General features: G+C 35.6%; 3 protein-coding genes across 5 annotated transcripts in view; 2 read left to right on the top strand and 1 right to left on the bottom strand.

Moving 5' to 3' along the window:
- The window catches only part of LOC121412935 (vacuolar protein sorting-associated protein 13A-like), a 54,485-nt gene extending 51,556 nt beyond the window's left edge, over window positions 1–2,929 (top strand). The window contains exons 25-27 of the mRNA XM_041605698.1: window positions 478–620; window positions 1,898–1,986; window positions 2,916–2,929. Of these exons, the coding sequence (XP_041461632.1) occupies window positions 478–620; window positions 1,898–1,986; window positions 2,916–2,929 (246 nt within the window). The remainder of the gene's footprint in view (window positions 1–477; window positions 621–1,897; window positions 1,987–2,915) is intronic.
- Window positions 1,902–27,192, top strand: part of LOC121413794 (vacuolar protein sorting-associated protein 13-like) — a 72,701-nt gene continuing 47,410 nt past the window's right edge. For 2 of the 3 annotated variants that reach the window (XM_041606748.1, XM_041606747.1), the window contains exons 1-17: window positions 1,902–1,986; window positions 3,135–3,327; window positions 4,110–4,200; window positions 4,746–4,910; window positions 6,341–6,415; window positions 8,169–8,410; window positions 8,934–9,081; window positions 10,856–10,952; window positions 11,862–12,040; window positions 13,581–13,759; window positions 14,507–14,631; window positions 15,647–15,794; window positions 16,480–16,666; window positions 16,987–17,103; window positions 17,950–18,105; window positions 18,900–18,996; window positions 20,950–21,134. In XM_041606748.1, the coding sequence (XP_041462682.1) occupies window positions 3,212–3,327; window positions 4,110–4,200; window positions 4,746–4,910; window positions 6,341–6,415; window positions 8,169–8,410; window positions 8,934–9,081; window positions 10,856–10,952; window positions 11,862–12,040; window positions 13,581–13,759; window positions 14,507–14,631; window positions 15,647–15,794; window positions 16,480–16,666; window positions 16,987–17,103; window positions 17,950–18,105; window positions 18,900–18,996; window positions 20,950–21,134 (2,307 nt within the window). In that variant the 5' untranslated portion in view covers window positions 1,902–1,986; window positions 3,135–3,211. Of the gene's footprint in view, window positions 1,987–3,134; window positions 3,328–4,109; window positions 4,201–4,745; window positions 4,911–6,340; window positions 6,416–8,168; window positions 8,411–8,933; window positions 9,082–10,855; window positions 10,953–11,861; window positions 12,041–12,934; window positions 12,986–13,580; window positions 13,760–14,506; window positions 14,632–15,646; window positions 15,795–16,479; window positions 16,667–16,986; window positions 17,104–17,949; window positions 18,106–18,899; window positions 18,997–20,949; window positions 21,135–27,192 lie in introns of those variants that run through there. The other variant, XM_041606749.1, reaches the window with a different exon arrangement.
- On the bottom strand, window positions 23,673–26,060 carry LOC121413796 (protein artichoke-like). Its single transcript, XM_041606750.1, has one exon. The coding sequence runs from the start codon at window positions 26,058–26,060 to the stop codon at window positions 23,760–23,762; it is 2,301 nt and encodes a 766-aa protein (XP_041462684.1). The 3' UTR covers window positions 23,673–23,759.

Here is a 27,192-nt window from a genome sequence, read left to right as displayed (position 1 = left end):
ACTCAATTGCAACTCTTTGTAAAATTGGGCCCAGGGCCCCGTCTACAAAGAGTTACGAAAGATCTGATCAATCTCAAGTATATTGAAATCCATCGATATCATAATATTTTTTTAGGAATTTTGCTCAATGTCCTTTGAAAACAGAGAAGCATACTGAATTGTCAAGAAAACAGTGAATGTTTGAATATACATCATTTCTAGAAATCATATTGAACAAACATGTAATATTAGATGTTGATGGCTTCCAATAGTTGCAAATGATTGAATCAATTGCAACTCTCTGTAAGATTTTGCCAAGATGCCTATCACATACTTGTACATGTACCTAACTAAGGAAAATGAATTTGAATAGCAAATTAAAGAGACGAGTACTATCGAAGGTTTATTCATCGAAAGTTCCATATGATCACCTCGAGCTTTGCCGGATATTAGCCATGGATTTGAATTTCTATTCATGTATTTTCATTGACTGCGCAGGTTGATTCAAAGTGTCCTGATTTCAATGGCTACTATGGCTCTACAGAGCAAGCCGTGGTCGTCAACTTCAGTGCTCTCAATATCCTCTTCCACAGAACAGCTGTGCTCTTCCTGAAGAAATCTATCACAGAGATGATTGCAAGGTGAGGAAGATGCTGTTGAAAGGTTTTAATTCCTGTTAACCAGTCCAGGGGGGTGTTTCACAAAGATTTAATTATGACTAAAAGTCGCACTTAAATGCCTACGCGTAAATGCTACATGTATGTATTGATCAATACGCAGTAGTGCGCGTCCTCTCAGCATGATCTGACCAATGCGGTCTTGCCATTTATAACCCACGCAACTAGCCTTTTACATGACTCTAAGTCATACTTAAATCTTTATGAAACACCCCCCGGCCCTGTAAGCTTTATCATGGAGGATGATCTCAATGACTGATCATACACAATGCAATCAATTGTTGAAATCTGCCTCCATGATCAATCGTTAACAGGCCATTGAATTGTCTTCATTTGCAAAGTAGTAATTTGAAGCTCATTACGGGAGGAATCTATTCCATATTTACATTAAAATAGTACCATTATATTTTTTGTGTCCCTTTAACGCCATTCCTATAAGCTTTCTATTAAAAAACATATTATTATCATTATTGTTATTGATGTTGTTATTATTAACTATCTGTATAGTCTTCAGTCAATCTTTCCCAGGTAGAGTATGCCAGGCGGGTGTTTCATAAAGCTGTTCGTAAGATAACAGCGACTTTAAGATCGACTGATGATCTTTTTTTTAGGTAAATGGTATACACCATTGGCGATGGTTTAGTGCATAAGAAGGGATCACCAGTTGTTTTTAAAGTAGCTCCTAACTTAAAAACAGCTTTATGTAACAGCCCCAGGACTGTTACACCCAGTCAAATTTGACACAAAATAATTATATCAATGAACAATAGTGGTATTGTATTAAGTATTTCATCTTTGGCAAAAAGACTACACTCTTCAAGCTCCGCTTTTATCAGCAGTCTCCTCTAAAAGACTATTCTCAACCAATTTGTATGATAATCTTGACTATATATTGTACCTAGAAATATGCTATATTTTTCATTGCCTATATTCAGATGTATGTATAACAATGATAATGATAATGATAATTTTATATACCGAAAATTGCCCCTAAGTGGTTAAGAAAAAGGAAATATGAAGTATAAAAGAAATAGAAATGGAAATACTGTACACAATAAAATGTATCAAAACTAATATTACAATATAAAGCAAATTGTTATAGTGTTATAAATGGAAATAAATGAAATGGAAATGAAAAGTTTGACTTATGTTAGTGTAACTCTTGCAAGACTGATTGTAGTTTATATTTACACACCATTCCGTTAGATTTTTCTTTATTCATTCATTTATTTTGTGTGTAGCCTGAGTTCTATCTCTCTAACTGAGAAGGTTGGGTCATCACTGACATCAGACCCTGAACCTACCCCACCAAGTACAGAAACAGAGCAAGGTAAGTTCTCTCCTATATTTATTCATTAATTATATATGTAGTCTAGTGGAGCGTTGTGGCCCAGTGGATAAGTCTTCTGACTTTAAAACAGAGGGTCGTGGGTTCGAATCCCAGCCATGGGGTATAATTTTCTTCAGCAAGAAATTTATCCACATTGTGCTGCACTCGACCCAGGTGAGGTGAATGGTGATTATTTCCTTGAATGTATGAGCGTTGAAAGGCAGCTCGAGCTAAAGCCGGGGTAATAATAATAATAACAACGCGCCTCGGAATAGAATATTTCTAGATAGATGGCGCTATATAAATGCATATTATTATTATTATTAGTCTGAGTTTCTCTCTCTTTGACTGAGAAGGTTGGGGCATTATACAAATAGCAAATAGGCATGAGTAAAATGGTACAAGATTTTGCATGAGGTGAAAGAAGGATGATTGTAATCAACAATGTTAAGTTGAGTTGAACAGAGCATCTCTCTATCAAGGAATATGAAATCTTGAACCGTCGCTCGAAAATGAATATTTTCTCTTGGTGTTAATACCACGAAAGTTAAAGACCATTGAATTTCTGACAAAAACATGTGTACAAAATGTTATGAACAGATATGATATTCCCAAGTTATTGCTTGAGGACGGAAAGCATCCGAGGTTATTGCACAAGTATATAATATTTAAGTATCTCTTGAGAAGGTCTCTGAGGAAATCTTGTTTTTATCCTTTTTTGTATGTACGTACTATCAATCTGATGCCTACAAAAACTGAGTAGTCCCTCTATAAAGCTCATGGCTAATACAGAATTTATTTGTCAAGAGGATAAAGAGAATTAGAGGTCTCAAAGATACTCTTTTCCTCTTTTCCATTGGCGCTGTACACTTTTAGTTACACGGTATGTTTTTTCTGCATTTATATTTATGCAAAAATCAATTTCAAAGGTTTACCAGCATAATTCCTAATGTTCTTGGATCATGATGCGGGCAGAAAGACACATGGCAATTCTCCTAGAATTTTAAAGAGTATGATGACAGCATTCATTGTGAGATACCATGCGATTCCTTATCAATGATAGTTTGAGCTTTGTATCCTTTTGAAAAGTGCAATATTAATCCAGTTATTCATTATCGTCAGTATTATTACACTAAATTAATTTGCAGAGACAGATCTTTCAGTCAAGCCCCAAGCACCGAAGGCTCCTGTGAGAGGCATCATCAGGTTCCACGGTGAGGCCACCATGGAGTATCTATGCATCACGCTGACTGACGTCTATGAGTCTCTGGCCAATGTCTATATCAGGGGATTGCAGTTCTCTCTCATAGACAAAGATACAAGGATGACTGTCAAAGCAAGGTAAGCAGGGGATGGTGGGATGGTAGCTGTGATAATGATGGTGATGATGATATTGGTGTTGGCGATATTTGTGAGGGTGGTGGCGATGTTGGTAGGGGTGATGTTGTGGGGGTGATGATATTTGGTGGTGGTGATGTTGGAGGTGTAATGATGATGATAGTGGTGAGGTGCTGGTGATGATGATTATGACGGCGGTGGTGTTGGTACATGTAGATCTAGCCAATGTTGATATCAGGGGATTGCAGATGATGATGATAGTGACGACGACAAAAAGATGACGATGGTGGCGATGATGGTGATGATGATGATGGTGAGGATGATTATGATGTTGATGATGATGATGGTGAAGATGATGATAAAATAGATGCTGATGATATTGATGTTAATGATGGTGATGATGATGATGATGAGGACAATGAAGATGATGAAATAGATGTTGATGGTATTGATGTTAATGATGGTGACGATGGTGGTGGTGATGATGATGATGAGGACAATGATGAAGATGAAATAGATGTTGATGGTATTGATGTTAATGATAGTGATGATGGTGGCAATGATGAAAAACATGATGAGGGTAATGATGCTGCTGAAGATGATCAGGGGAGCGTTTCTTCAACATTTTTGTATGACGAGTTGTCAGATCCGACAACTTTCCTTGATTCTGATTGGCTGAGATGTACTATTACTGTGGTAATTGTCCGATAAAACAGGATTTGTCGGACAAAATCCTTTCATGAAATGGTCCATAGTAAATAGCAATATTCACCTCTCTTTTTCAGATTGAAAGATTTTTCCTTTGAGGATGCAGTTGTTAATACGCCTTATCCCAAGATCATATGTCTACAGGACCAGACTGCTATTGATATTAGGGTAAGTATAATATACAGGGAGGACACTTCTCTAAAAAAGTAGGAATTCACACTTTTCCCACATTTTCTGCCTTACATTTTTTTTTGGGTGTGTGTGTGCAGAATCCCCATTCAGTATATATTTTTAAATGAATACTAGTTGCATCCCAGAATGTATTGCTTATTTATTTTGATTACTCTTACACAACATAAAGGACATTTCCAGGTTGTCCAGTGATTCTAAATGTTTTTCTGCCTTCATATTCATTTACACATACATGTGCATTTACACACAGGCCTATGTAAAGATGATGATGTTGTTGGTGGTGGTGGTGGTGATGATGATGATGATTGTGTTTATGGTGATGATATTCATGATCACGATAAAAGTGAAATTGTGATGATGATGATGATGATGATAACATTGCTGAAGATGGTGCTGATGATGGTATTGATGATTGCAATTTTGGTGATGATGATGAAGCTTTAAGCATAAATACTGTCACATGATAACTATCAATCTCTTCATTCATTCTACTCTCTCCCTCTTGTCTTCCGTGAGCACAGTTTGTCCAGTTCAAGCAACCCACCCGTCAGCCCATCCCCACCATCATCCCACCAGACCCTGGGGCCTCTACGGGACCCACCCACGTCCAGCTAGACTACAGCCTCAAGGTCAGGCTAGGGAGTATACAGGTCGTGCTACTCGGACCTTACATCAAGGAACTACTGGTGAGTTAACATCCTCATTCAGTTTATTTCACTGTTACACCCCCCTCACCCCCCGACTGACTGATTTACCTGTATCAGTTATGATAATGGCTCATATTCATGTATTGCCTTTTCTGAGAGATATAAAACACTTTATAAACACTAGGGGAAGGCGGGGTAAGTTGTGACAGTTTTTGCTTTTTGCATGTTAGAATTGATATGATTGATAATCTTGTCGAAATAAGTACCTTGCCTTGAAATTTAATTCTTCTGAAATATTTTCCACCTTTATATAACTTTCTATCCCCACACTCAAAGTCATCGTGACCTTTGAAAAAAACAATGTCAAATGGCTCAACTTGCCCCATATATGGGGTAAGTTTGAGCCACCTTCTGGGGTAAGTTGAGCCACAAAAACTATGTACAAAATGTATGAGGGGAGAACCAGCAAGTCAATTTTTTGTTTAAAGTCTTTTCACTTGCTAATTCTCTATAAATACTAACATCCTTTCAAAGGAAAAGAGCAGTCATGTAAATTTGCTCCTTTCAGCCAGCATTTCAATCGATTTTTAGGGTTTGTTTGTTTTTTAAGATACATTACCATAGGAATTACCATGGCTCAACTTGCCCCATGCTGTTTGGCTCAACTTACCCCAGTCCGAACTTAGTGCGATAATTTTGTATCCACACATTTAGTATGCATCCATCATATAAAAGACTATGACAAGAATGAAGATCCATACCTGGACTAATAATGTTGTTATCATGTCTTTATTATATTTAAAGACGTGTGTGCTTATAAAGCACTTATCTATTTCACACTCTTTTTTACTTTTTTGGCTGAAATTCATATTTTTCCCTCTAAAAAACTACTTTTTGTTTCAAAGTTGAAAACAATATGGTGGGGTTAGGGGTTATGCTATGGGTCATCAATACATGACACCACCACAATGTCTGACTCATTCATTATTGGCCTGGGGCTCGTGGCTCAACTTGCCCCTATGCTCAACTTACCCCGCCTTCCCCTACAGTTTATATTATTCCCACTGGTTTAAATTCAAGCTGCAAACTTATTACCACTGGAGTTGGTAGAATTAGTGTGTATTTCTCCAAACTTGAATGGCAAGCCGTCATGTATTTACATCCCATGCTTTTTCCCCTCGGATTGCTGGTTCTGATCTTTAAACAATTGAATTTGCACTGTAGCAGATTATGTAGTTCTCATAATATGTAACTACTATCTAGATATTTTCTGTAGCAGTTCACTTGATAACACTTGTTTTAGTAATGCTTAACACCTACTTTTGACAGGAGTCTAAAAAAAATCCTAACTCTTTATAAAAAACACCAACCAAATCTAGCTAAACCGATGTTTGAATATTTCTGAAATGAGTTGGGAGTTTGCTTTTTGTCATTACTGATTTGACTCTTGTCTTTGTCTTTTTTTATAGTCTTTCTTTGAACCATTCATCAACCAAGGTGCTATTGATACAGCAAAAGAGGCATCTAGCAAAGCAGTTCAGACAGTAAGTCATATCATACCTGTATGCTTCATCTTCTTCATCTTATTTTTCTTTCATAAATTGTTACATAGGTGCGCACATAGTTTACAAGCACACATAATCAAAGGATACATGATCATTGTATCATTGAAAAATATTAAAAGACGACATAATTTAGGAGCGCCTTGAGCACCTAACAAGGTGGATATGTGCGCAATATAAATACCCTATATTATAATTTATACTTTTCTGTTTTGTTGGAAATAAAATTGAATTCGAAATTGAATATATGAAATAATTGCCTATTAATGGAACAAACCAAGGTCTTGCACCTTAAACTTGTTTACATGTCTCTTTTCATTTGATTGGTTGTGTGTGTGGGGGGGGGTTCTTGTGGATGTGCTTCATGACCGTGTCCTTTAAGGTTTGGGGTTCAAATATTAAGTTATCAGGGAGCTTACTCCACAGCGCTGAGTACAACTATATCACTAAATAACTAGCATCAAATGTTTACATATGTATATAAAATAGACTTTACTATAACTATTACGAAACAAGTAAATCTGAATAATGTTTTTAATATGTGTATACATATTTGATCACTTTTTTCCTTTTCAGGTAGATGACAGAAGAGATAAAATACATGTAGAGCAGGTTGGTGATGAAGAAATATATCAGAAATTTTCTGTCATCATACACAACTTTTTCTCTCCATATTTCTTTCAAGTTTCATCAAAAAGCATGCTTGCATCTTGCTACAGCATCATGAAAAACCAATTATGAAATCCCATTTGCATTACACAAGGAGTAGAAGGGCACAACTCCAGCAATTTTTTTTTTTTTTAAATGAGTTAGACCATTGCATTGTTGCTAGCTTGACAAAGTTCTTTCTCTTGAAGTATTTAAACACCTGAGGATTTAAAAATGTTGAGAGGAGAGACCAAACAGTCACAGTGATTCAGTTCACTTTTCTCCTCCCATACAAAGATGATGCCAGTAACAATAATAATAATAGGCATTTATATAACGCTAGCTATTAGAAATATTCTATTCCAAGTTGTTATTATTGATTATGATTACCTTGACTTTAGCTGGAGCTGCCTTTCAGCGTTCATGCATTCAAGGAATTAATCCTGCTGGGTACGCATTCACCTCTCCTGGGTTGAGTGCAGCATAATGTGGATGAATTTCTTGCTGAAGGAAATTACGCTGAAATGAAAACGTGTTGAGAATAATTTAATCTGCCATCACACGAAGACTAGCAGTTACATGTAGCAGTCAAAATCTCACAATTATCACTTGTTACCGGTGTATTGGCTCAGTCGGTAGAGCGTCTGTCTCACAATCGGGAGGTCATGGGTTCAAACCCCTGCTGCGTCAGACCAAAAGACGTTAAACGATGGGAGTTGCTGCTTACCCTGTTTGGCGTTCAACGATTAAAGGGACAGAGCCTCATCGATCTGGCGTTGCGCAGTGGCTGCCAGGCCCACGATCAATTGGGCAAAGCAAATTTTCAGAGTATATCATTTCATGTCTATTCGAACAATAAATTATGGATTTTCATTTCATTTTTTTTCTTGGTGTGACAACATAATTACCCTGTTCTCTATTTCACCTACCAAGATGATCAACATCTTCTTTACTACTAATAATAATATACCTGTTTGTTGAGTTGTGCCCTTCTGCTTCTCATGTATCCCATTGCCCATCACCAAAGGTTTGTGTTCTTTATTATATCCATATAATAAACTATTCACACGTTCCATTCACTCATCAGGTGGACGAGATGCAGCAGACCGGGGTGAAAGTGGGACTAGACATCAAGATCCGTTCCCCCATCATCCTGGCGCCCGAGAAGCCCAACTCCGCCCATGCCTTGGTGGCCAACCTCGGCAACCTATCAATCATCAGCTCGTTTGATACGGAGGGCGGGATCGAGTCGCCGGACGGGCGAGCCAAGGTGACAGCTCCCCTGATGATGTATATTACTACGAGACTCACATCTGTGCAGATATCAAGGTATTTTTTTTTCTATTTTCTTATATCAAAGAGATCAACCATACCCTGTATTTACTGTCTCTGTAGTCATGTTTTTATCATCCTTCTTTTCAAATTTCAATTTAATTTCAATTCAATAACGTATTTTCAAAGTACATGGAAATTTGGCTTGGTTGCACATAATAAAACCACATGTTGTACAACATACATGTATACAAAGAAGTGTAGATTATTTCCCTCTTTTCCCAACCTGTCTATCTTGTGAAAAAGATAAGTGATATTAAGTATATTAAAGGAAATGAAAGTAAAACATGTTTGATATACATGTTAAATCAAGATTTTTTTATATCAAGTTCCTTTCAGCTATTATCAAAGTGTGAATTTGCTATAGGAAATTTAAAATAAAGACCATCTTTCTTTGTGAGAGCAAACCATAATGTATACTGACTGGTTATACCTGTCATTTTTTTTTGCAGGAGGGGGGTGAATTTGCAGTTATAAAGTTGACTTATTGTCTGATTATCTTTCTTTGCATGATAAACAGAGCTGTAATCCATGCCAATCAGACTATTGGTTCCTATCGTCTCATTGTGGAACCCGTGGAACTCCGTGTTGACCTCAGCCGACCTGTTGACCCCGACGTGGCTGCAGTGACCCCACTGAGAGTCACTGCAAACCTTGAGATCGTACAGGTTTGATCATTTATATATACATCACGAGATCCTATTGATATGATTGGTTGTGTGTGCACAGTGCCATCATAAGTAAAGTAAATGACCATTTGTGGATTTTCTGGAGTGTTGCAAAAAAACTTGCATTTGATCGCAAATCAATTTCAGGTTCAAAAATCAATTGAAATTCATGCATTTCATTGCAAATTTGTGATTGATTGATTGATGGTCTGCTTCTTGCATCAACAAATATTAATTCATTTGCTTCAGTTAAAATCGATCTATCAATTGAAAATTTGCATCTGAAATTTGTGATTGATTGCAAATATTTTCTTGCAACGCCCCATATGATATGGTTTTACCAAATGATAAGCATTCATCTTATTCTATAATCTTATGGATATTCTTGTCTGCTGTGGAAAAACTCACAATACTAAAATGATTTAAAAACATCTTTGATCAAAAGTTTACTCCTACTGGTTTTGTGAATCATAGTTTTCTTGTTGAATGTACATGTATTTGTGTTTATATGTTCAAAGTTCAATCGTGTGTTTTGTTATTATTATCAATTTCCAATATCTACAGTTATGTTGTAATTATTGTAAATATATGTATGTTCAATTTTGGTCCTTGGATCCTTGCATCATGTATATATATTTTAAATCAAATGAATAAATAAACGAATGAATTAATGAATGATTGACTGACTGAGTAAATAAATAAACGAATAAATAAATAAATAACTCTATAAATATATAAAATAAGAAGATAAAGAAATTATTAAATAAATAAATAGATAAATAAAGAGATAAATAAATGATTGAATAAATAAATAATTGAATAAATAAATATGAATAAATAAATAAACAAATAAATAAATAAATAAATAAATAAATAAATGAATGAATGAATGAATGAATAAATAAATAATTAAAAAAATAAATGCACATCATTATCTTTCATACAATACCCATCATTTTGCTTGGACATTAGAATAACCTAGTTCACTTAATACCTTTGAATTAGTCCAAACGCTTCTTGACTATTCATCAAGCATGCTAGATTTGTTCTAAAGGTACAATATGATTGTACAAAAGTCATGTAATTCTTAAAGGGCACTGTAATTTGTTTTTTACTATCACTTTGGTAACTAATAAGGTACATGTACCAGCTGCAATACAGGGAACATATAGCTGTTTATTCATCTGCATAATTCTCTATTTTTTTTAAAGAATATTTGTATCATTTTCATCAACTCATTAATTTACTGCTGTTGTGGTCTTTCCATCTGTCTGCCTCTGTACTCTTTGGTATAAGCAGTACAAAAAAAAAGATTTCCAAAGTCATTATTCTATGTAGATAAGTTTAACTTTCATTCAGTTTTCCATATGTTCATATATCTATGCATGTTATCAACATAGTGAGGATGAACATGTTAATGCATTCTTGATTCACTTACACTGGTGAATTTTATCAACAAACATGTACGTGTAGATATGTTTATGAAATCTGTCCAAATATATTAGATTGATAGCAATATACTGTACATGTACTTGTGCTATTATGGTTGAATGTCTACATTTATTGTGAACTTTCATTTTTTTAAAGGAAATGCATGATTGCATATTCATTTTTGCTCATTTTATTTTTCAGTTTCAATTAAGTAAAATATTGTTCATGTGTATTCACATGAATGTGCGTATGTATTGGGCTTAGATACATGTATATAGTAATAAGATATTTTCACACTTAGTAAATGTAAGCACAAATTTTTTTCTATAAACATCCATTATAGATCAACATCGGAGAACAAGATATAGTTACAATTTTGGCAACACTGAGCGAAAATCTGATGGCGCCCCCTAGGGTTGTGGCAGAAGCAATGATTGAAGGTGAGACAGGTTTTTTTTTTTATTCTTGATCTCTTTGCACCCTCCCCCCAAAAAGGTTACAAAACACATACCAATGCCTCAAAGTTTAAATTTTATGAAATCAGTAAATGAATTGATTGGCCGTTAACTTGGGTATGAGTCATTTCAATTCTCCCTACATATAAAAAGAAGTATGTTACATTCTGTAATAATTCTTATTATGTTGACTTTTTCTGTCTTACCAGGTGATTTTATCAATTGTCTCCTTTTCTTTTGATAAGTTTATGTGTGACAGCAATAGTCATAATACTGTGTAACTATAGTTTAGAAATATTTTTCTCATCAATGATAATAATCACAAAAAGAGATACTACCTTATATAGCACTTTACACTTACTCTTTCAGAAGTTTCTAGGCGCTCTGCAATAATGCAGCATATTTACACTGGTTTTAGCAGAACAGCTGTTGCGCACACTACGTTTCAAGGAATATTACGAAATAAAGTTTTCTGAATAAACTTTGAAGGTGTGAAATTAAGGGCGATTAATGATAATAATAGTCAGTTCTTGTATAGCGCATAACACATTATGAATTATGTCTCTATGCGCTTCAAAAGGACTTGGATATTATTAACCTGGCTGTAGCTCTAGCAGCTTTTACTCGCTTGGCATTTCAAGGAATAAATTCCTGCCAGGTACCCATTCACCTCACCTGGGTTGAGTGCAGCACAATGTGGATTAATTTCTTGCTGAAGTTCTTGCTTAAATGTATGAAGTTATTTGGAGGTATACAAAAATATCTCTCATAGTCATTATCATCATAATCATACCCCCATCATCGTCATTGTCATAATCGGTCAATCAACCAATCAATCCACCAATCCATCCATCCATCAATCAACCATTCACTCAAACATTTTTGTCTTTGAAGAAACCTTAGCTACCACAGAGGCAGAAGTTCATGAAAGTCTTCCAGCTAGCAGTGTCTCTCCACCGGCCATCATCACCCCACCTCCCAAACCCAAGGACACCAAACCAAGGAAGACCATGTTCATTCAGTTTGTTATGGATGGAGCGGAGCTAGAGTTCTATACCAATGAACAAAGATTGGTAGGCAAGATTTTTTTCTTTATTTCGGTCTTGTTTTCTTACTACATCTTGTGCAATCTGCTATGTTTGTGCTCTTCCATTCCTCCCTTTATCTTCGGTAATTCAATCACTCGTCTGTTCTCCTCTTTCTCATGCACCATTTTCTTCCTCTCTTCCTTTCTTTTTATTGGTGATAATAATGAAAATTAGATTTATGTTCTTAAACTCACTTTCCATCTTGATTAAATGCCCCCAAGACACAGTACTAGTTCAAAGCTTCATAATTGAATAAATAAATAGATTTTCTCTATCTCTTATGTAACAAGTTGCTGCATTGACTTTTGAAAACTATCAACAAATATAATAATGAGCATTTATATATTTCTGTCTATCTAGAAATATTGTTTTCTGAAGTGCACAAGGAAAATAGAAAGAATAAGAGTGCTAAGAACTGATAATGTGAGAAAAGATAATTGTTCAGTTTACTTTTTTTGCTTTCTCATTGGTAATATTTTCACAATGAGCTATGTTATTCATAAGATAATCTTCATTCAGTTTATTATGGATGGAGCAGAGCTAGAGTTCGTTACCAAAGAACAAAGATTGGTAGGCATTATGTTTTCTTTCTACATACATGTACATGTAATTCATGTATTACCATCTATCTAGAAATATTCTTTTCTGAGGTGTGCAAGGAAAATAGAAAGAATAGGAGTGCTAAGAACTAATAATATAACCATCTATCTAGAAATATTCTTTTCTGAGGTGTGCAAGGAAAATAGAAAGAATAGGAGTGATAAGAACTAATAATGTGAGAAAAGATACTAGTAATTGTTCAGTTTACTTTTTTTGCTTTGTTATTGGCTATATTTCCATAATGAGCTATATTATTCATAAAAGATAATCTTCATTCAGTTTGTTATGGATGGAGCGGAGCTAGGGTTCTATACCAATGAACAAAGATTGGTAGGCAAGAGTTTTTTCTTTGTTTCGGTCTTGTTTTCTTACTACATCTTGTGCAATCTGCTACATGTATGTTTATACTCTTCCCTTCCTCCCTTTATCTTTGGTCACCCAATCACTCCTCTGTTCTCCTCTTTCTCATGCACCATTTTCTTCCTCTCTTTCTTTTTACTGGTGATGGTAATGAAAATTAAATTTATATACATGTACTTTAGCTCACTTTCCATCTTGATAAAATGCCCCCAAGACACAGTACATGCACTACATGTAGTTGAAAGTTTGATAATTGAATAAATAGATTTTCTCTATCTCTATATGTAACATGTTGCTGCATTGACCTTTGATAAAAAGCAACAAATATAATAATGAGCATTTATATATTACCTTTTATCTAGAAATATGATTTTCTAAGGTGCGCAAGGAAAATAGAAAGAATAAGAGTACTAAGAATTGATAATGTGAGAAAATGCAATTATTCAATTTAGTTTTTTTTTCTAGCTGTCATGTATATATATATATATATATATATATATGAATCCATGAACAATATTCATAAGCAATGCATCATAATCTTGTCATGTTACTTATATCATTTCAGCAAAGGAGTGGAAAGGGCGTGTCTTCCCGTGACCCGAGGAACGGCCTGTCACGCTTCAGGCTCCATCAGGTCACTGGATCAATGTCAGCCTACAGTACTGGAGCCATGAATGTCACTGCTAGTATACTCACAATCACCCTGGAAGATATTCGACCCAACAGCCCTCTAGCTATCCGACAGTAAGATATTGTGATAATGCTTCAAAGCCATGAGGCCACAGCCACTTTGAACAGCATTAGTTCAAGACCAAGGGCCCATCTTACAAAGAGTTGCGATTAATTTGATCAATCTCAACTATATGGAAATCCATCATTGTTATAATTTTCCTACCAAAATTTTGTACAAAACAAAGAGGAGCACATCAAATTGTCTAGACAACAATGAATGTATTAGTATACATCATATCTAGAAAATATTTTGAACAAATTTGCATTTTAGATGCTGATGTTGCTGGCCATCCATAGTTGTGGTCGATTGGATCAATTGCAACTCTTTGTAAGACAGGCCCCTGGGTCCCATTTCAGGAAGACTTGTTATTATAACAAATGCACCATTTCTGTAACAAGTTTACTATCAGCCAATCAAATTGAATGATACCAGTAGCTATAAACTGTTGTTACTTTAACAAGTTTTATGAAACCGGCCCCAGAGAAATCAGTCGTTGTCATGATTCTTTATCGAGGAAATGAACACAATGCCATTTGGAAACAAAGATTTGCACATGGATACGTCAAGAAAAAGTTGCTTGCATGAGCATTAGTCATAGAAAGAAAACGATACTGACATATGCAGCCTTTGTACTTTAATATTTTTGCTGATAAATCTACAAAAAAATGGTGACTGAAGCAAGTTTATTTTTTAAAATGGAGTGTATTTTGGTTGATTGATAATTTCTATAAAGTTTTGATTTTATTTTCTCTTGTCAGGTTACTCCTGAAGAGCAGTAAGAAAGCCAGTCGGCGTACGTCAGCCCCTGGGAGCCCTCCGTCCCCTAAGGTTACCCCCATGGTAGAGTTCACTTATACTCAGGATGAGAATCAGCTACAAAGCAGTAAGTATAAAATGGAGGGGGGGGGGGCTATGTCTGTGCACCTGCAATCGGACTTCAGACTCGACATAATTTTCTTTGAAATTCCACAAAAGTTACATTTAATCTTGTGTCTTACATTCTTAAGAGTACATGTAAGTGCGCCAAAAAATCAAATCAAATAAGAGCACATTGTGAATTTTTAAGCTGTCATTTTTAGATTGAAAATTCAGAGATGCACCATCGCTGCCCACAAACTACTATACGTCATAGCACACAGTTGGCATGACATTTGCTACAGTCTTGATACATGTATCTCAGATGGCATTGGGTTAGAGATAGGATTGTAATAGAGATTTTGGTTCAGAATAATGTAAAGATTAGGATTAGGGTTTATTTAATTTTGGGAGGTTAGGTTTTATATTTGGCTCAATTGTCACCGGAGCAAATAGGTGGTTTCAAACCGCCTCAATCATAAGAATTCCCGTTAAATTACGAGAACTATTTTAGGCAAAAAAGTCCCATTAATTATTCCTGCATTCACACCGCCCCGAAACATATCCTTCGGGATAAGTTCCTGAAGTTACGAGCATGCGCAGTATGGTCTGATGAGCAAATGAGGTGCAAGATTCAAAATCAATAGCTCAGCAGCCACCCAAGGTGCCCGCGCTCAACTACATGCTGGGCTAAAAGTTACTGTTAATTGCTTTCACTTTGCCAAAATACCTGCGACCTTGGAAAAAAAAACCTGTGAAAGTTCTCTTAATTTTGACGAGTACCTACTATTTAGTGGGTATTTTCTTTCGGGGAGATTACGCTTTCACATTGATAATATTACCTGGTGTTTTCTGATCGGGGTAAATTTCCTGATCAAAAAATACCTGAAACTGTCGAACTTCGAGGCAGTCTGAAACCACCTGTGTCATGGACCCAGTACACAAGGTGTCTAGCAGTAGTGATAATTCTGAGATGTCAATTGTAGGATCTTGCATGTTACCTGCCTTGCTATACATGTGTATCTTTCTGTATCCACTTGCAGTTGATTTCATCATCGAAGGTGTCAGAGTTAACATCTTTGTGCATTACCTTTTGGCCATCTATAACTTCTTGAGTAGTGCATTGACCCAGAGCAAACTGGAATCACCACTCAGTCCCAGCGGTGGGCAGACATCCAGGCAGTCATCTCGGTAATGATGATGGTGCTGATGATGATGGTGATGGTGGTGGTGATGATGATGAATATGATGATGGTGGTGATGGAAGTAGTAGTAGTGGACGGTGGTGGTGATGATGGTAGTAGTAGTGGTGATGATGATGGTGGTAGTAGTAGTGGTGGTGATGATAATGATGATGATATGATGATGATGATCATAATGATGATGATGATGAATGATGGTGATGATGATGATGATGATGATGATGGTGATGACAATGACAATGACAGAGATAAGCAGAATGCATTTGGAATGCACTTTGTCTTTATGGTGGGTAAAAAAGTAAGTGTGTGTCCAATCTTTCAAAGAGTGAGTCAACCGATATATAATGAATTAACTGAAAGTAATAACGATAATAACATAATATGCGTTTAATACAATCATTGTACCGCACATGAGCAAACCATTTGATTGGTCTGGTTGATGGTCCCTTTGCTTAATGTACATTGATTTATTATTGCTTGCTTATGCATCATATTTGTTTTTTTATTAAATATCTCATTACGGTTGTGTCATTGAAAGACATTAAAGACACTGAAAAAAAAAAATCATAACTTGCTGTACCTGTATATACATCTACCACAGCTTTAATGTGCGTCTTTATTTTACAAGTAATTGAATCTGAATAATTCCCCCACCACTTTTTTGGAAATTCTAGGACACTTTCAGTGCAAGGCGGTCCGGTCGGTCAGAGCGTAAGCCAGTCAGAAGGCTTGAACCTCAGAGCTACGACCCCAGCAAGAACGACCTCTAGGTCACTACAGGTCAAATGCCAGCTGAGGAGGCCAGAGATTGTGTTGTTTGATGACCCAACCAGTCAGAACAGCCAGTGTCTTGTCCTTAGGGTGGGAAACTTTTCATATTATCATGTTTTAATTTTTTTATGAATGTGTAAGATATCATGAAAGTCTGAGTCTCTTAGTTGCAGGAGAGTCTTCTACCAAAAAAGTTGATTTTGGTATTCTGAAAATGCTGACAATTTCATCAAAATCAAATGTAAAGTAAGAAACTTAATTATTAAACTGTTGCTTACTTTTAAAAGGTGGTTATATTTACAACAGGATGATATGACAATGACAGATTTGATTTATAAATGAATTAATTTATTATAATAAATGAAAATAAATTATTTCTGGGTATATTTTCTCTTTATACTTCATTACAGAGTGTGGGAAAGTTTGCCTATAAGAGCAGTGAGATTGGACAACAGGTAGTTGCCAATTTGGATAAAGTACAGATTTTTTCTTGTGTATATTCCCAAGCAGTGCGGACAGCATATCAGGTAAATATATTGCTCTTGTATTGATTTCTGTTCGTGGTTGTTGTTGTTTTTTTAATTCATTTGTGAGGACTCACTATGTAGGGTAGCATTTAAACATCATTTTTTTCATTAACAATTATAGATGTTTCTTTCAAAATGCAGTATACATGTAGTATGTTTAGATATCTAATTCACTTAAAAAATTATAATATTCACCATTATCTTCATTATGATCATTATTATATATACCATAGCTAAAGCACTTTTGGGTATATTCATGAAGTAATTGCATTGAATAACTTAATAACCACAATTACCTTAAAAGTGTCATAATATTGAGCATTCGCAGAAACAGCCAAGTTGGAGGACAAACAACAAAGAATTGTGCATCAAACCACGATATATCATTTTTTTATGGTCTGATGTGCAGGTTGTCCACCAAGAAGAGCCGTGGTGTAGTGGTTCTGACTCTTGTCTTGTAAACAGAGGGTTGTGTGTTCGAATCCCACCGCGGTCTAGCATCCTTTGGCAAGGCGTTAATCCATACTTTGCCACTCTCGACCCAGGTGCTAAATGGGTACCCGGTTGGATGCGAAAGATATTGTATGTTTGATTTTGCCAGCGCCATAATGTCGCTGCAAGGAATGCTCCCCAGGGAGTGGAAATTGCGCACTTTTCGTGCTTGATTGAAATGAATCCAATGACTGGGGTAATAATATGCTGTAACGTGCTTTGGGTCATTCTGGGAAAAGCGCTTTATAAAAATTGGCTATTATTATTATTATTATGCCCTCTTCATGTATGTGACATCGTCTGAAACTAGTAACAAACATGAATATTTTAACATTTACCTTCTTTCACGAACAGGTGCTTGAACCGTGTGCAGTGACCTTTACCCAGGTCACGACCCCTGACCAGGGTGACCTGATGACCGCTGACTTCACTGATGTATGCCTTCATTTATCACCTAGAGTGGTCTATGTGGTAAGGGGCGTGTCTGAGGCCCTAGCATCGGTCACACAGGTGAGATGAAAAAATTTCACTTTTTTTACAGCATGACTTGAGGTGTAAATGACATTTTTCATTGACTTAAGACTTTTAATTGATTAAATTTGGTGATACATGTACATCCACATACATGTAATGAAACTTTTATTTACTATAAAAGGTTTAATGCCCAAGAGTTAATTTCCTTGACTCTGTGATATTACCATGAGGTTAATACCGGAATAAGTTTTTTTATATTTATATAAGAAGAATGATGATCATCTTTATCATTACCATTGCCATCGTCATCATCACCATCATTATGCTCCTCTTTCTCCTCATCACCATCATCATCGCCATCATTCTCACCAATGATTACATTATCATAATTCCAGCGGTAGATGTAGGCCTTATAGATTGCGGTAAATGATTGGCCAAGGGCAATTCTTGCACCAACTGAGCATTTTTTTTGTTGAACCAATTTTACAGAACAAAAACCCATACCTTTTCATAATATGTACAAATGGGTACATTATTGAGGTTCTGCAGTATGCATAATTATCACTGAAAATATCAGAGACTGACTACCCAAGTGTGTCTTAACCAACAGTGATGTGCTATACAAGATGATTTTATTGGTCCTTGAGTGCAGACCACAAGTTTGCTTCCAATGGCTTTCGAATGCATGTTCATGCAATATTTGAGAAATAATGCAATATATCTGAACAATGTAGAACTGTCCATAGACAAAATAACTTTCTGCAATATATACACCTTACCTAGGATTTGAGGCATCTTAACTTTTCAGATGATTGTTTCTCATTGTACAGAAACCAGCCAGCAGTCGACAGCTTCTAGAGGATTATGAGCACGAGGATCTATGGGGTCCTAAACCCATCTTCTCACATAGCTTCCATAAACGCAAAGGTAATCATGATTGATAACCTTTCTAGATTCTGTGATACAAATGCAATCAATACTACAAATATGTGGAAAACCATGAAATATTCCATATATAATATACAAGTAGTTTGTTGTAAAAAAGTGCCAGAAAAAAATAAATATTGCTGAAGGTTTGAGGACAATCCATTAAAATTAGCGTTATTAGAATGTGAAGTTTTTTATTTGTGATGTCATAAAAGAGTTGTATGAATGCATAGATTTCATTTTTTTAATGGTTCGTAGTGACTAAAAATTCTCTCTTTTTGGGAGCGGGTGTGAAATAATTTGTCTGTTGATTTACAGAAAGTACTGTACTAAAACCCATTTTCATTATTTTTTTTAAAGAAAATTGAATTTTATAGATTTTTAAAATTCATGATGTATGGGAAGCTATTCACATATGACGTCGCAAATAAAAAAAATTCTTATGACTTTGTAAGTCTTTGATGGATTTTCCTCAAAACTTCACCAATTTTTTTTTTTACTATTTTCTGCTATTTTTGATATTTTTTTCAGGGTGAGCTTCCCCTTAAATTACATATCTTCATATTACAGGGCCCTTTTTGTATGGAGTGCTCAGGTGCTGCAGTATGCATGACTTTGTCTTCCGTTGGTTCATTTCACAAAATACTATGAAACATATTTCCTATTGGTATTCCAATGAGTCAGAGACATTAGAGTTTTGAAATAAGTGCCGTAGAGAAATCTATGTATCTGTAACAGAGCCCGAGTAAGAGGTTCAATTCAAGTTTATTTTGCTCTCTGCATAACATGAACATAATTGTGATAAAAGAATGGGAACAAAGTTTACATAACATCAAAGACATAGAAGTTTTAAAAAAAGCATTGAGAGGGAAGCAGCCAAAAAGGAAAAAAAAAATATCCTTATAAAACGACCAACCCAACTTACTTTACAAAAAATAACAATTATTTACAATATCAAAAGTTTACAAACTATATTAAAATCAATTTAAAGACATTACAAAGGCATAGAGACACAAGTGGTAAGATTTCGATTATATACAAAAAATATTTACAAAGGGGATTATTTTTTTAATTATGAAATTTCTGAAGTTATGTTTGAAAATATTAAATGAACAAGATTAACCAGCAAAGAATTCCAAAGTAGTGGGCCACGAAAGAAAAAGATTTATGAGAAAGGCAAGTTCTTATTTTAGGAATGTGAAAGTTTGCAGCATTTCTAGTAGGGTATTCATGAATATTATGATTTAATTTAAAACAGTTCAATAAAAAAGAAGGTAAAAGTCCTTTAGAGCATAGATACATAAAAAGTCCCATTTCATACATGTACTTGTACATATCATAAATATTTAAAATTTTAAGTGAATGAAAAATAGGATAAGAATGGGCATAAAAAGTGGAGTTGTTTATAATTGGAGTGGAAGCGTCGTGGTGTAGTGGTTCTGTAGTGGTTCCTTGTACATTATAATCAGAGGGTCATGTGTTCGAATCCCACCATGGCCTTGCGTCCTTTGGCAAGGCGTTAATCCACACGTTGCCACTCTCCACCCAGGTGTTAAATGGGTACCTGGTAGGATGTGGTAGCCTAAATGTAGTATGCTTAGCAATTGAGTCTTGGAACTCTTGTTGGAATGCTCCCCAGGGAGTGGAGAAGGTGCACATTGTATGCGGGCATGCACGGATCCGATGACTGGGGTAATAATGTCTGTAAAGTGCTTAGAGACGTCGTTCCGATGTATTAAGCGCTACATAAATGCGGAATATTATTATTACTATTATAATTCTGACAGCACGTTTATGAAATTTAATATGTAAATTCTCTAAGTTGATATTTGCAGCACTTCCCCAAGTAAGAATGCCATAATTTAAAGATGAAACTAATGATTATAATTATTAGACATAATGTTTTTCTTTGAAAAATCACACCTTTTTTTTTAATCCCGATATTCCTTGCAGGGAGTATGAAGAACATGGTTGACTTTGCCCCGCCTACTGAACCCACCACCACACCAAGGCAGAAGCTTACCGTCCAGCTTCCCAGGTTTGAAGCATACATGGAGCTTGAAGAAGCCCTGGACCATGTGGCCCTGCTGAGGCTGAGCTGTGGGTTCCATGCCTCAATCATTGACTGGTCATTCAATGTAAGAACATCATGAACATTTTTAGAACTGAAAGAGATCCCTATGTGCTTTTTATCCCCCAGTATAGTGAATTTTCTGCTCTTAATAGGAAACGTTAAAGGCAATATGTCACATTCACTTTGAATAGCATCAGCTTGAGTCACTGCCTGACCCAGGGGGGGGGGGCAAATCCGGCCCTTTCCCCCCTTCCCTTGTGAGAGGCACAATTAAGATTTGCAATGTAAAAATGATGTTATAACTGTCAAATTTTTTCTTGAGAAATTGTGCCCTCCTTTTTTGAAAATCCTGGATCCGCCACTGGCTTGAGTCATGAACTTTTCAAATAGTACCTGGTTCTTTACCCTGAATGCAACATTTTGATATTGTATTCTTGCAATTTATACATGTTTGATAGGATGATAACATACTTGTCAATGTCCTTTTAAGTCTGCAACCTAAAAAAAAAAAGTCTATATATATAGTGCAGTTACTATGTGCATATACTCAACTGTGCTTTGATACTTGATATCATATTATTATCATTTATACCACAAATGTATTTCTAAAGGACTAAAATTTAGAAAATATTTATAAAACTAGGTGTCACACAGTTTTTATTGTACTTGTACTTGTACCCCAAGATAAACTTGATAATATCTGCAAAGTATACATGTATCTTGATCTAAAGCAGTTGAGACACACACACTGGGCTTACCATACTCCAGTTGTTCATAGAGTTACGTGTAATTCTACCGATAGCTTTCTAAAAAAAACAAAAACCTTTGGATTGTTCTTTTTTTTTAATTTCATATATACACGTGCAGTATATATGTTTTAAATAGTAATTTTGTAATGTTCTTTGCATGCATTTATTTGAAAAATGTAGGTAATACTACATAATTACACATACAGTGTACATCAGCAAGTAAATGATTTCTTTTTTCATTTGTTATTCACCCAATGTGTATGTTCAACAACATGTATTTACAGAATATTTAATTATTAATTGCACGTTACACTATGCTGCTGTACTTTGGCAAAAGGAAAGAAGTTACAAAAGTATCATTTGTTGTAAATTAGCAATGTGTGTTTGTCATTTGCATACACATCAATGCAATTTAAAAGCATATTTTCTTCAATATCTTTCCATACAACGATCGTTTCTTCCTCAAATTTTGCCTGAACGTGCAACATACAAAGGGTATTTCAGAAACAACAATAACTCAAATTTGACTGATGTGTCACTTACTTCCTTTTGCCAAAGTTTTGCAGTATGCTCTTTACTCTCTACCTTCAATTCAAGGCATTGTTAATGGGAGAGAAATGATGCAAATATACTAACTAAGCATACATGTAGTGTACATAAAGAACCAAAAATTGTACATGCATGTACACATAAGAATGATAGAGTGTTGTTAGAGCTGAAATTGATTAAAGGACATGTCCACCCCAACAAAAACTTGATTTGAATAAAAAGAGAAAAATTCAACAAGCATAACACTGAAAATTTCATCAAAATCGGATGCAAAATAAGAAAGTTATGATATTTTAGATTTTCGCTTATTTTCAACAAAATAGTTATATGAACGAGCCAGTTACATCCAAATGAGAGAGTTGATGACATCACTCACTATTTCTTCTGTATTTTATTATATGAAATATGAAATATTTTGATTTTCTCGTCATTGTCATGTGAAATGAAGTTCATTCCGCCCTGAACATGTGGAATTCCATTATTTTAACTTTTTGTGCTTCAGGCAAGGAGGTCCTAATCGTCAAATTCGTAAAAATTGAAATATTGTATAATTCAAACAATAAAAAACAAAAGAAATAGTGAGTGAGTGACATCATCCACTCTCTCATTTGGATGTAACTGGCTCATTCATATAACTATCATTTTGTTGAAAATAAGCGAAACTTTGAAATGTCATAACTTTCTTATTTTACATCCGATTTTGATGAAATTTTCAGCATTGTGCTTGTCTGATTTTTCTCTATTGATTCAAATCAACATTTTTCTGAGGTGGACTTGACCTTTAATTATGCTTACCTTCTCTTATGGATTTGAAGGCACATATTTCCCTGTTATGAAATTGAGTCATTTTACAAAGCATTGATTTCCAGAAGTATGATGTACAATCTTTATTTTATCATCACAAAATGGTTTTTGGAGGCATATGTGTGTAATGTGTGTACAGGGGCCTGTTGCAGAAAGAGTTACGTTTAAACGCAAGTCAAAATATCAAGCTCAAGTCCCAAATAGGGGTGCTTCATTGACTGAAAATCAAGTTGTGCAAGATTTTTTGAGTTGTGTTTGATCGCAACTCTTTCTGCAATGGGCCCCAAGTAGCTTTACACAATATGCTAATTTATGATGATTTTAATAAGATGGCCATATCCTCTGGAGTGAAAACAAAAGGACAAGGACATCATCAGCAGCAACCTAGTAATTTCTCAAAAAGCTGTGATCACCGGAATCGGTAGACTAGCTTAATGTGGATAATATAGGAGCTCCTTGAGCACCTACATGTAACTAGGTGGATACGTGCCCTATATAAATCCTATATTATTATTTTGTTATTATTGAAATGATCCCCTGCAACAAAAGGAAGTCGTATTTTTTTTATCAATGGAGATCAAACGTCTTCAGAGAGGGATGGCATTATTGATAGCTTTATTTGCCCTCATGCTCTTCTCAAACTGAGCCCAGAACAGCTCCTGACCATCTTCATCATCCGTCCACAGCATGTAAGGTTTGTTCCTACTCAAGAACAACCTGACAAGGTATGGCATATTCTCATCCTCGATGTCCTCTACAAAGATCAGGATGATCTTGTCAAGTCCTGTATCGTTGATGTATTCTAGAGCCATGCGAACCTTTGTCATGGTCCAGGCATCGTTGATAGACTCGTTGCTTAGCAGCAACACTGTCTTGAAGCTGTTGTCAAGAGCATCAAAGATTGCATTAATATAGTACATACCTATATGAAGGTCTTCATCTCCAAAGATTATGTTCTGCAGATGTGGCATCCTCGCCTCCAGGCCGGGTTTCATGACACGATCTATCCATTCCTGCTCGGATTCCTGGAACATGATGTTGAGATGATGACGGTAGTTGACATCGTTAAATTCTTCTGTCATTTCTTTGTAACCCACGATGGCCAGCTTGAGAAGGAAGAATTTATGGTTTAACCACCATCGTTTAGTGTAGGCAATAATAATCATAATACCAACCAGAACACCAGAGAAAGAGAGGACCAGGATAAGAACAATGTTGATACCGCAGTGATCGTCTGGATGAAATGACAAGATTGGCTTGCTAGCAAGTCCCTTTAATGATGTCCCAGAGCAGATTGCTTGGTTGGCATTTTTAAAATTGACATTGCTCAACTCGAGCCATTTTCTGAACCATGCCAAAGAGCAAGAGCATGTGATTGGGTTTCTAGATAGATCCAAATTAAAAGGGGAATTGCTCGGGAGTACTGTTCCTGGTTTGATGTTGGTGATTTGATTTCCAGATAGATAGAGAATGTCCAGTCGAGGGTTCTGGGCAAAAGTTCTTGGGTCCAGGTCAAAAATTCTGTTGTTTTGGATCTTAACCACAGTTAGATCATGGAGACCATAGAATATGTCACCAGGAATCTTTTGCAGCTCATTACTTCCAAGGTACAAACCCCGAAGGGATGAGAGAGGACTGAATATCCCTGACTTCAGTACTTTTATTCTGGAATTTGTCATGTCAAGATAGCGGAGGTTAGACAGGGCTTGAAAAACTCTTCTGTCTAGGTTCATCAGAGAATTATCTTTTAGATTTAGTTTCTGTAAGGAGCATAACCCAGTGAATAATGACTCATTTCTTTGACTATTGTATAAGTCAGTATTACTTAACTGTGCCATCTCCATTCGCAGTTCTTGCAGTCTAGTCAAATTTCTGAATTGCTCAGTCTGATAACGTGATATTTTGATTGGAGAATTTGACAGATCTAAGAAAGTCAAAGAATGCAGTTGCTTGAAAGTCTTTTCAAGGAAAATTTTCCTTTCATTTGTGAGGTGGAGTCTTGATAACTTGAATAGCTCAGAAAATGCAGTTTGGTAAAAATAATAGATCTGATTGTAAGATAAGATAAGATCTTTTAGATTTATAAGGCCGGTGAATGAATCTTTACCAATGGAGGTGATGTCATTAAAGGAAAAATCAATTGACTGAAGAGTTCTAAGTGTCCATGCTTGCCTTCCTCTGTTAAGATATTTTATAGAGTTATGTGACAGGAGCACTGACTGAATCCTTGGCAAGCCATTGAAAGATTCGGGATAAATGCTCTGTAACAAGTTGTTCATAAGATTTAATATTTTCAAACAGGACAGACAGGCAAAAGTGTTGTTTGGCAAAAACATAATTTTGTTGGATGATAGATTAAGTTCGAATAATGATTGCATCTGACAAAATGACTTGTTCACAAGAATCGAGATTTTGTTTCTAGTCAAGTTAAGAATCTGAAGCTTTGGAAACCCCCAAAATGAATTTGGAGGAACACTTTCTATCAAGTTGTTGGCAATGTCAAGACTGATGATGGTTGGATACAGATGATCTTCTTTGTTTGTTGTATTTTGAGGTGGAAGAAGCTTACTGATTTTCCCGTCTTTCACTGATAATCTTGCAATAAAATCCATACCTAGGAAAGGCTGAATATCAAATGATTCGATGGTATTTGAATCAAGTTTTATCAATCGCAACAAGTTCAGATGATAAAAGGCTTCTCTTGGGAACATGTTTATCTTATTTCCATTTATGAATAAATAAGATAGAGGTAGGCTTTGCAGTGGTAGAAAGTCCCTCTGGTGAATTTCAACAATTTCATTATTGGAAACATAAATGTTAGACAAGTGAGACCATTCTGAACAGTCATCAAAGTTGAGTGTTTTAATTTTATTATTTTGTACATACATACGTGTAAGTCGTGGTAGGAAGGCTAATGCCTTACACGGGATATTGATGAGCTTATTATTATTGAGAAACAGTTTAGTGAGAAAACTGTTTTTGATGAAGAGCATTGGTGACAACGTCACCAGATTGTTGGACTTCAATATGAGGTTCCTGAGCTCTGTCAAGGGCCACAGGGCCTTAGTTTCAATTAACATCAGTTGATTGTGTTCCATATTCAGAGTTACCAGATGAGGCACATTCTGGAAAGACTCATTCCAAAGCACTTCTACTTTATTAAAGGTCATGTCAAGGGCTTGCACTTCAGTAGGAAAATCTTGAGGGATGTGTCTTAATTTCAAATGGCAACAATCAGCAATAAGACCAAGACTGGAGTTCCTCAAATGGCATTTAGTATGATTGCTGTAAGATATCAAAGTTGAAGCTGAGCCCACCACTTGAGACCTAGCTGCATGAGGAGATGTTAGACTGTGTCCTCCTGCCAGCAGTGTGACATTTACATGAAAGCTTAGAGCAACAAGAAGCATGTTGGTAGCCATATTCCGAGGTTTAGATATCATAGCGATGATTCCGGAAAACTCTTGATAAACTCAAAAGATGAAGGCAGATCTTTAAACCAGTTTCATCAAGATGTTCGCAACCATCGGATTTTCTCTCTGAACTCAAAGTCTGAATGTACTGTTGAGTATGATCCTGTTGAAACATTTGTTGAGATTCATTGAGACATTGAGATAGCGCTGAAATTCAGTGTCTTCTGTTCAACTCACCGCAAAAATAGTTCAGTTCTTTCCTGCATCTGGTATAAGTCTCAAAACATTTGGCATTTGCCAATGCAAATTCTCATTTTACTTAACGGATGAGAGGCATATATATCCTTGAAAGCTGTCTCAGAATTATATATTCATTGTGAACCTTAACTGCTATTCTATGATAATCATAAACCGTAATTTATAATGATATCATTAAACTGTCATCATTGTACTTGAATTGAATATTTAAATGATAACTTTCAATGATGCATCTGGAACTTTTGATAAGTACAATTAGAACACTTGAAACAACAGGCTTTAATAGTTCTTCATCATTTCAAAAGAACAAAACTAATTACTACTCAAAACTCATTAACTCGTAACAAGG

This window comes from Lytechinus variegatus, chromosome 4 (genome assembly GCF_018143015.1).
Source record: "Lytechinus variegatus isolate NC3 chromosome 4, Lvar_3.0, whole genome shotgun sequence".
Lineage (NCBI taxonomy): Eukaryota > Metazoa > Echinodermata > Echinoidea > Temnopleuroida > Toxopneustidae > Lytechinus > Lytechinus variegatus.
This window is presented reverse-complemented; position numbering and strand designations above follow the sequence as displayed.

Bases quoted from the DNA above. Each gene is read 5' to 3' on its own strand.
- LOC121413796 (XM_041606750.1), bottom strand. From the start codon at position 26,060: ATGTATGTACAAAATAATAAAATTAAAACACTCAACTTTGATGACTGT.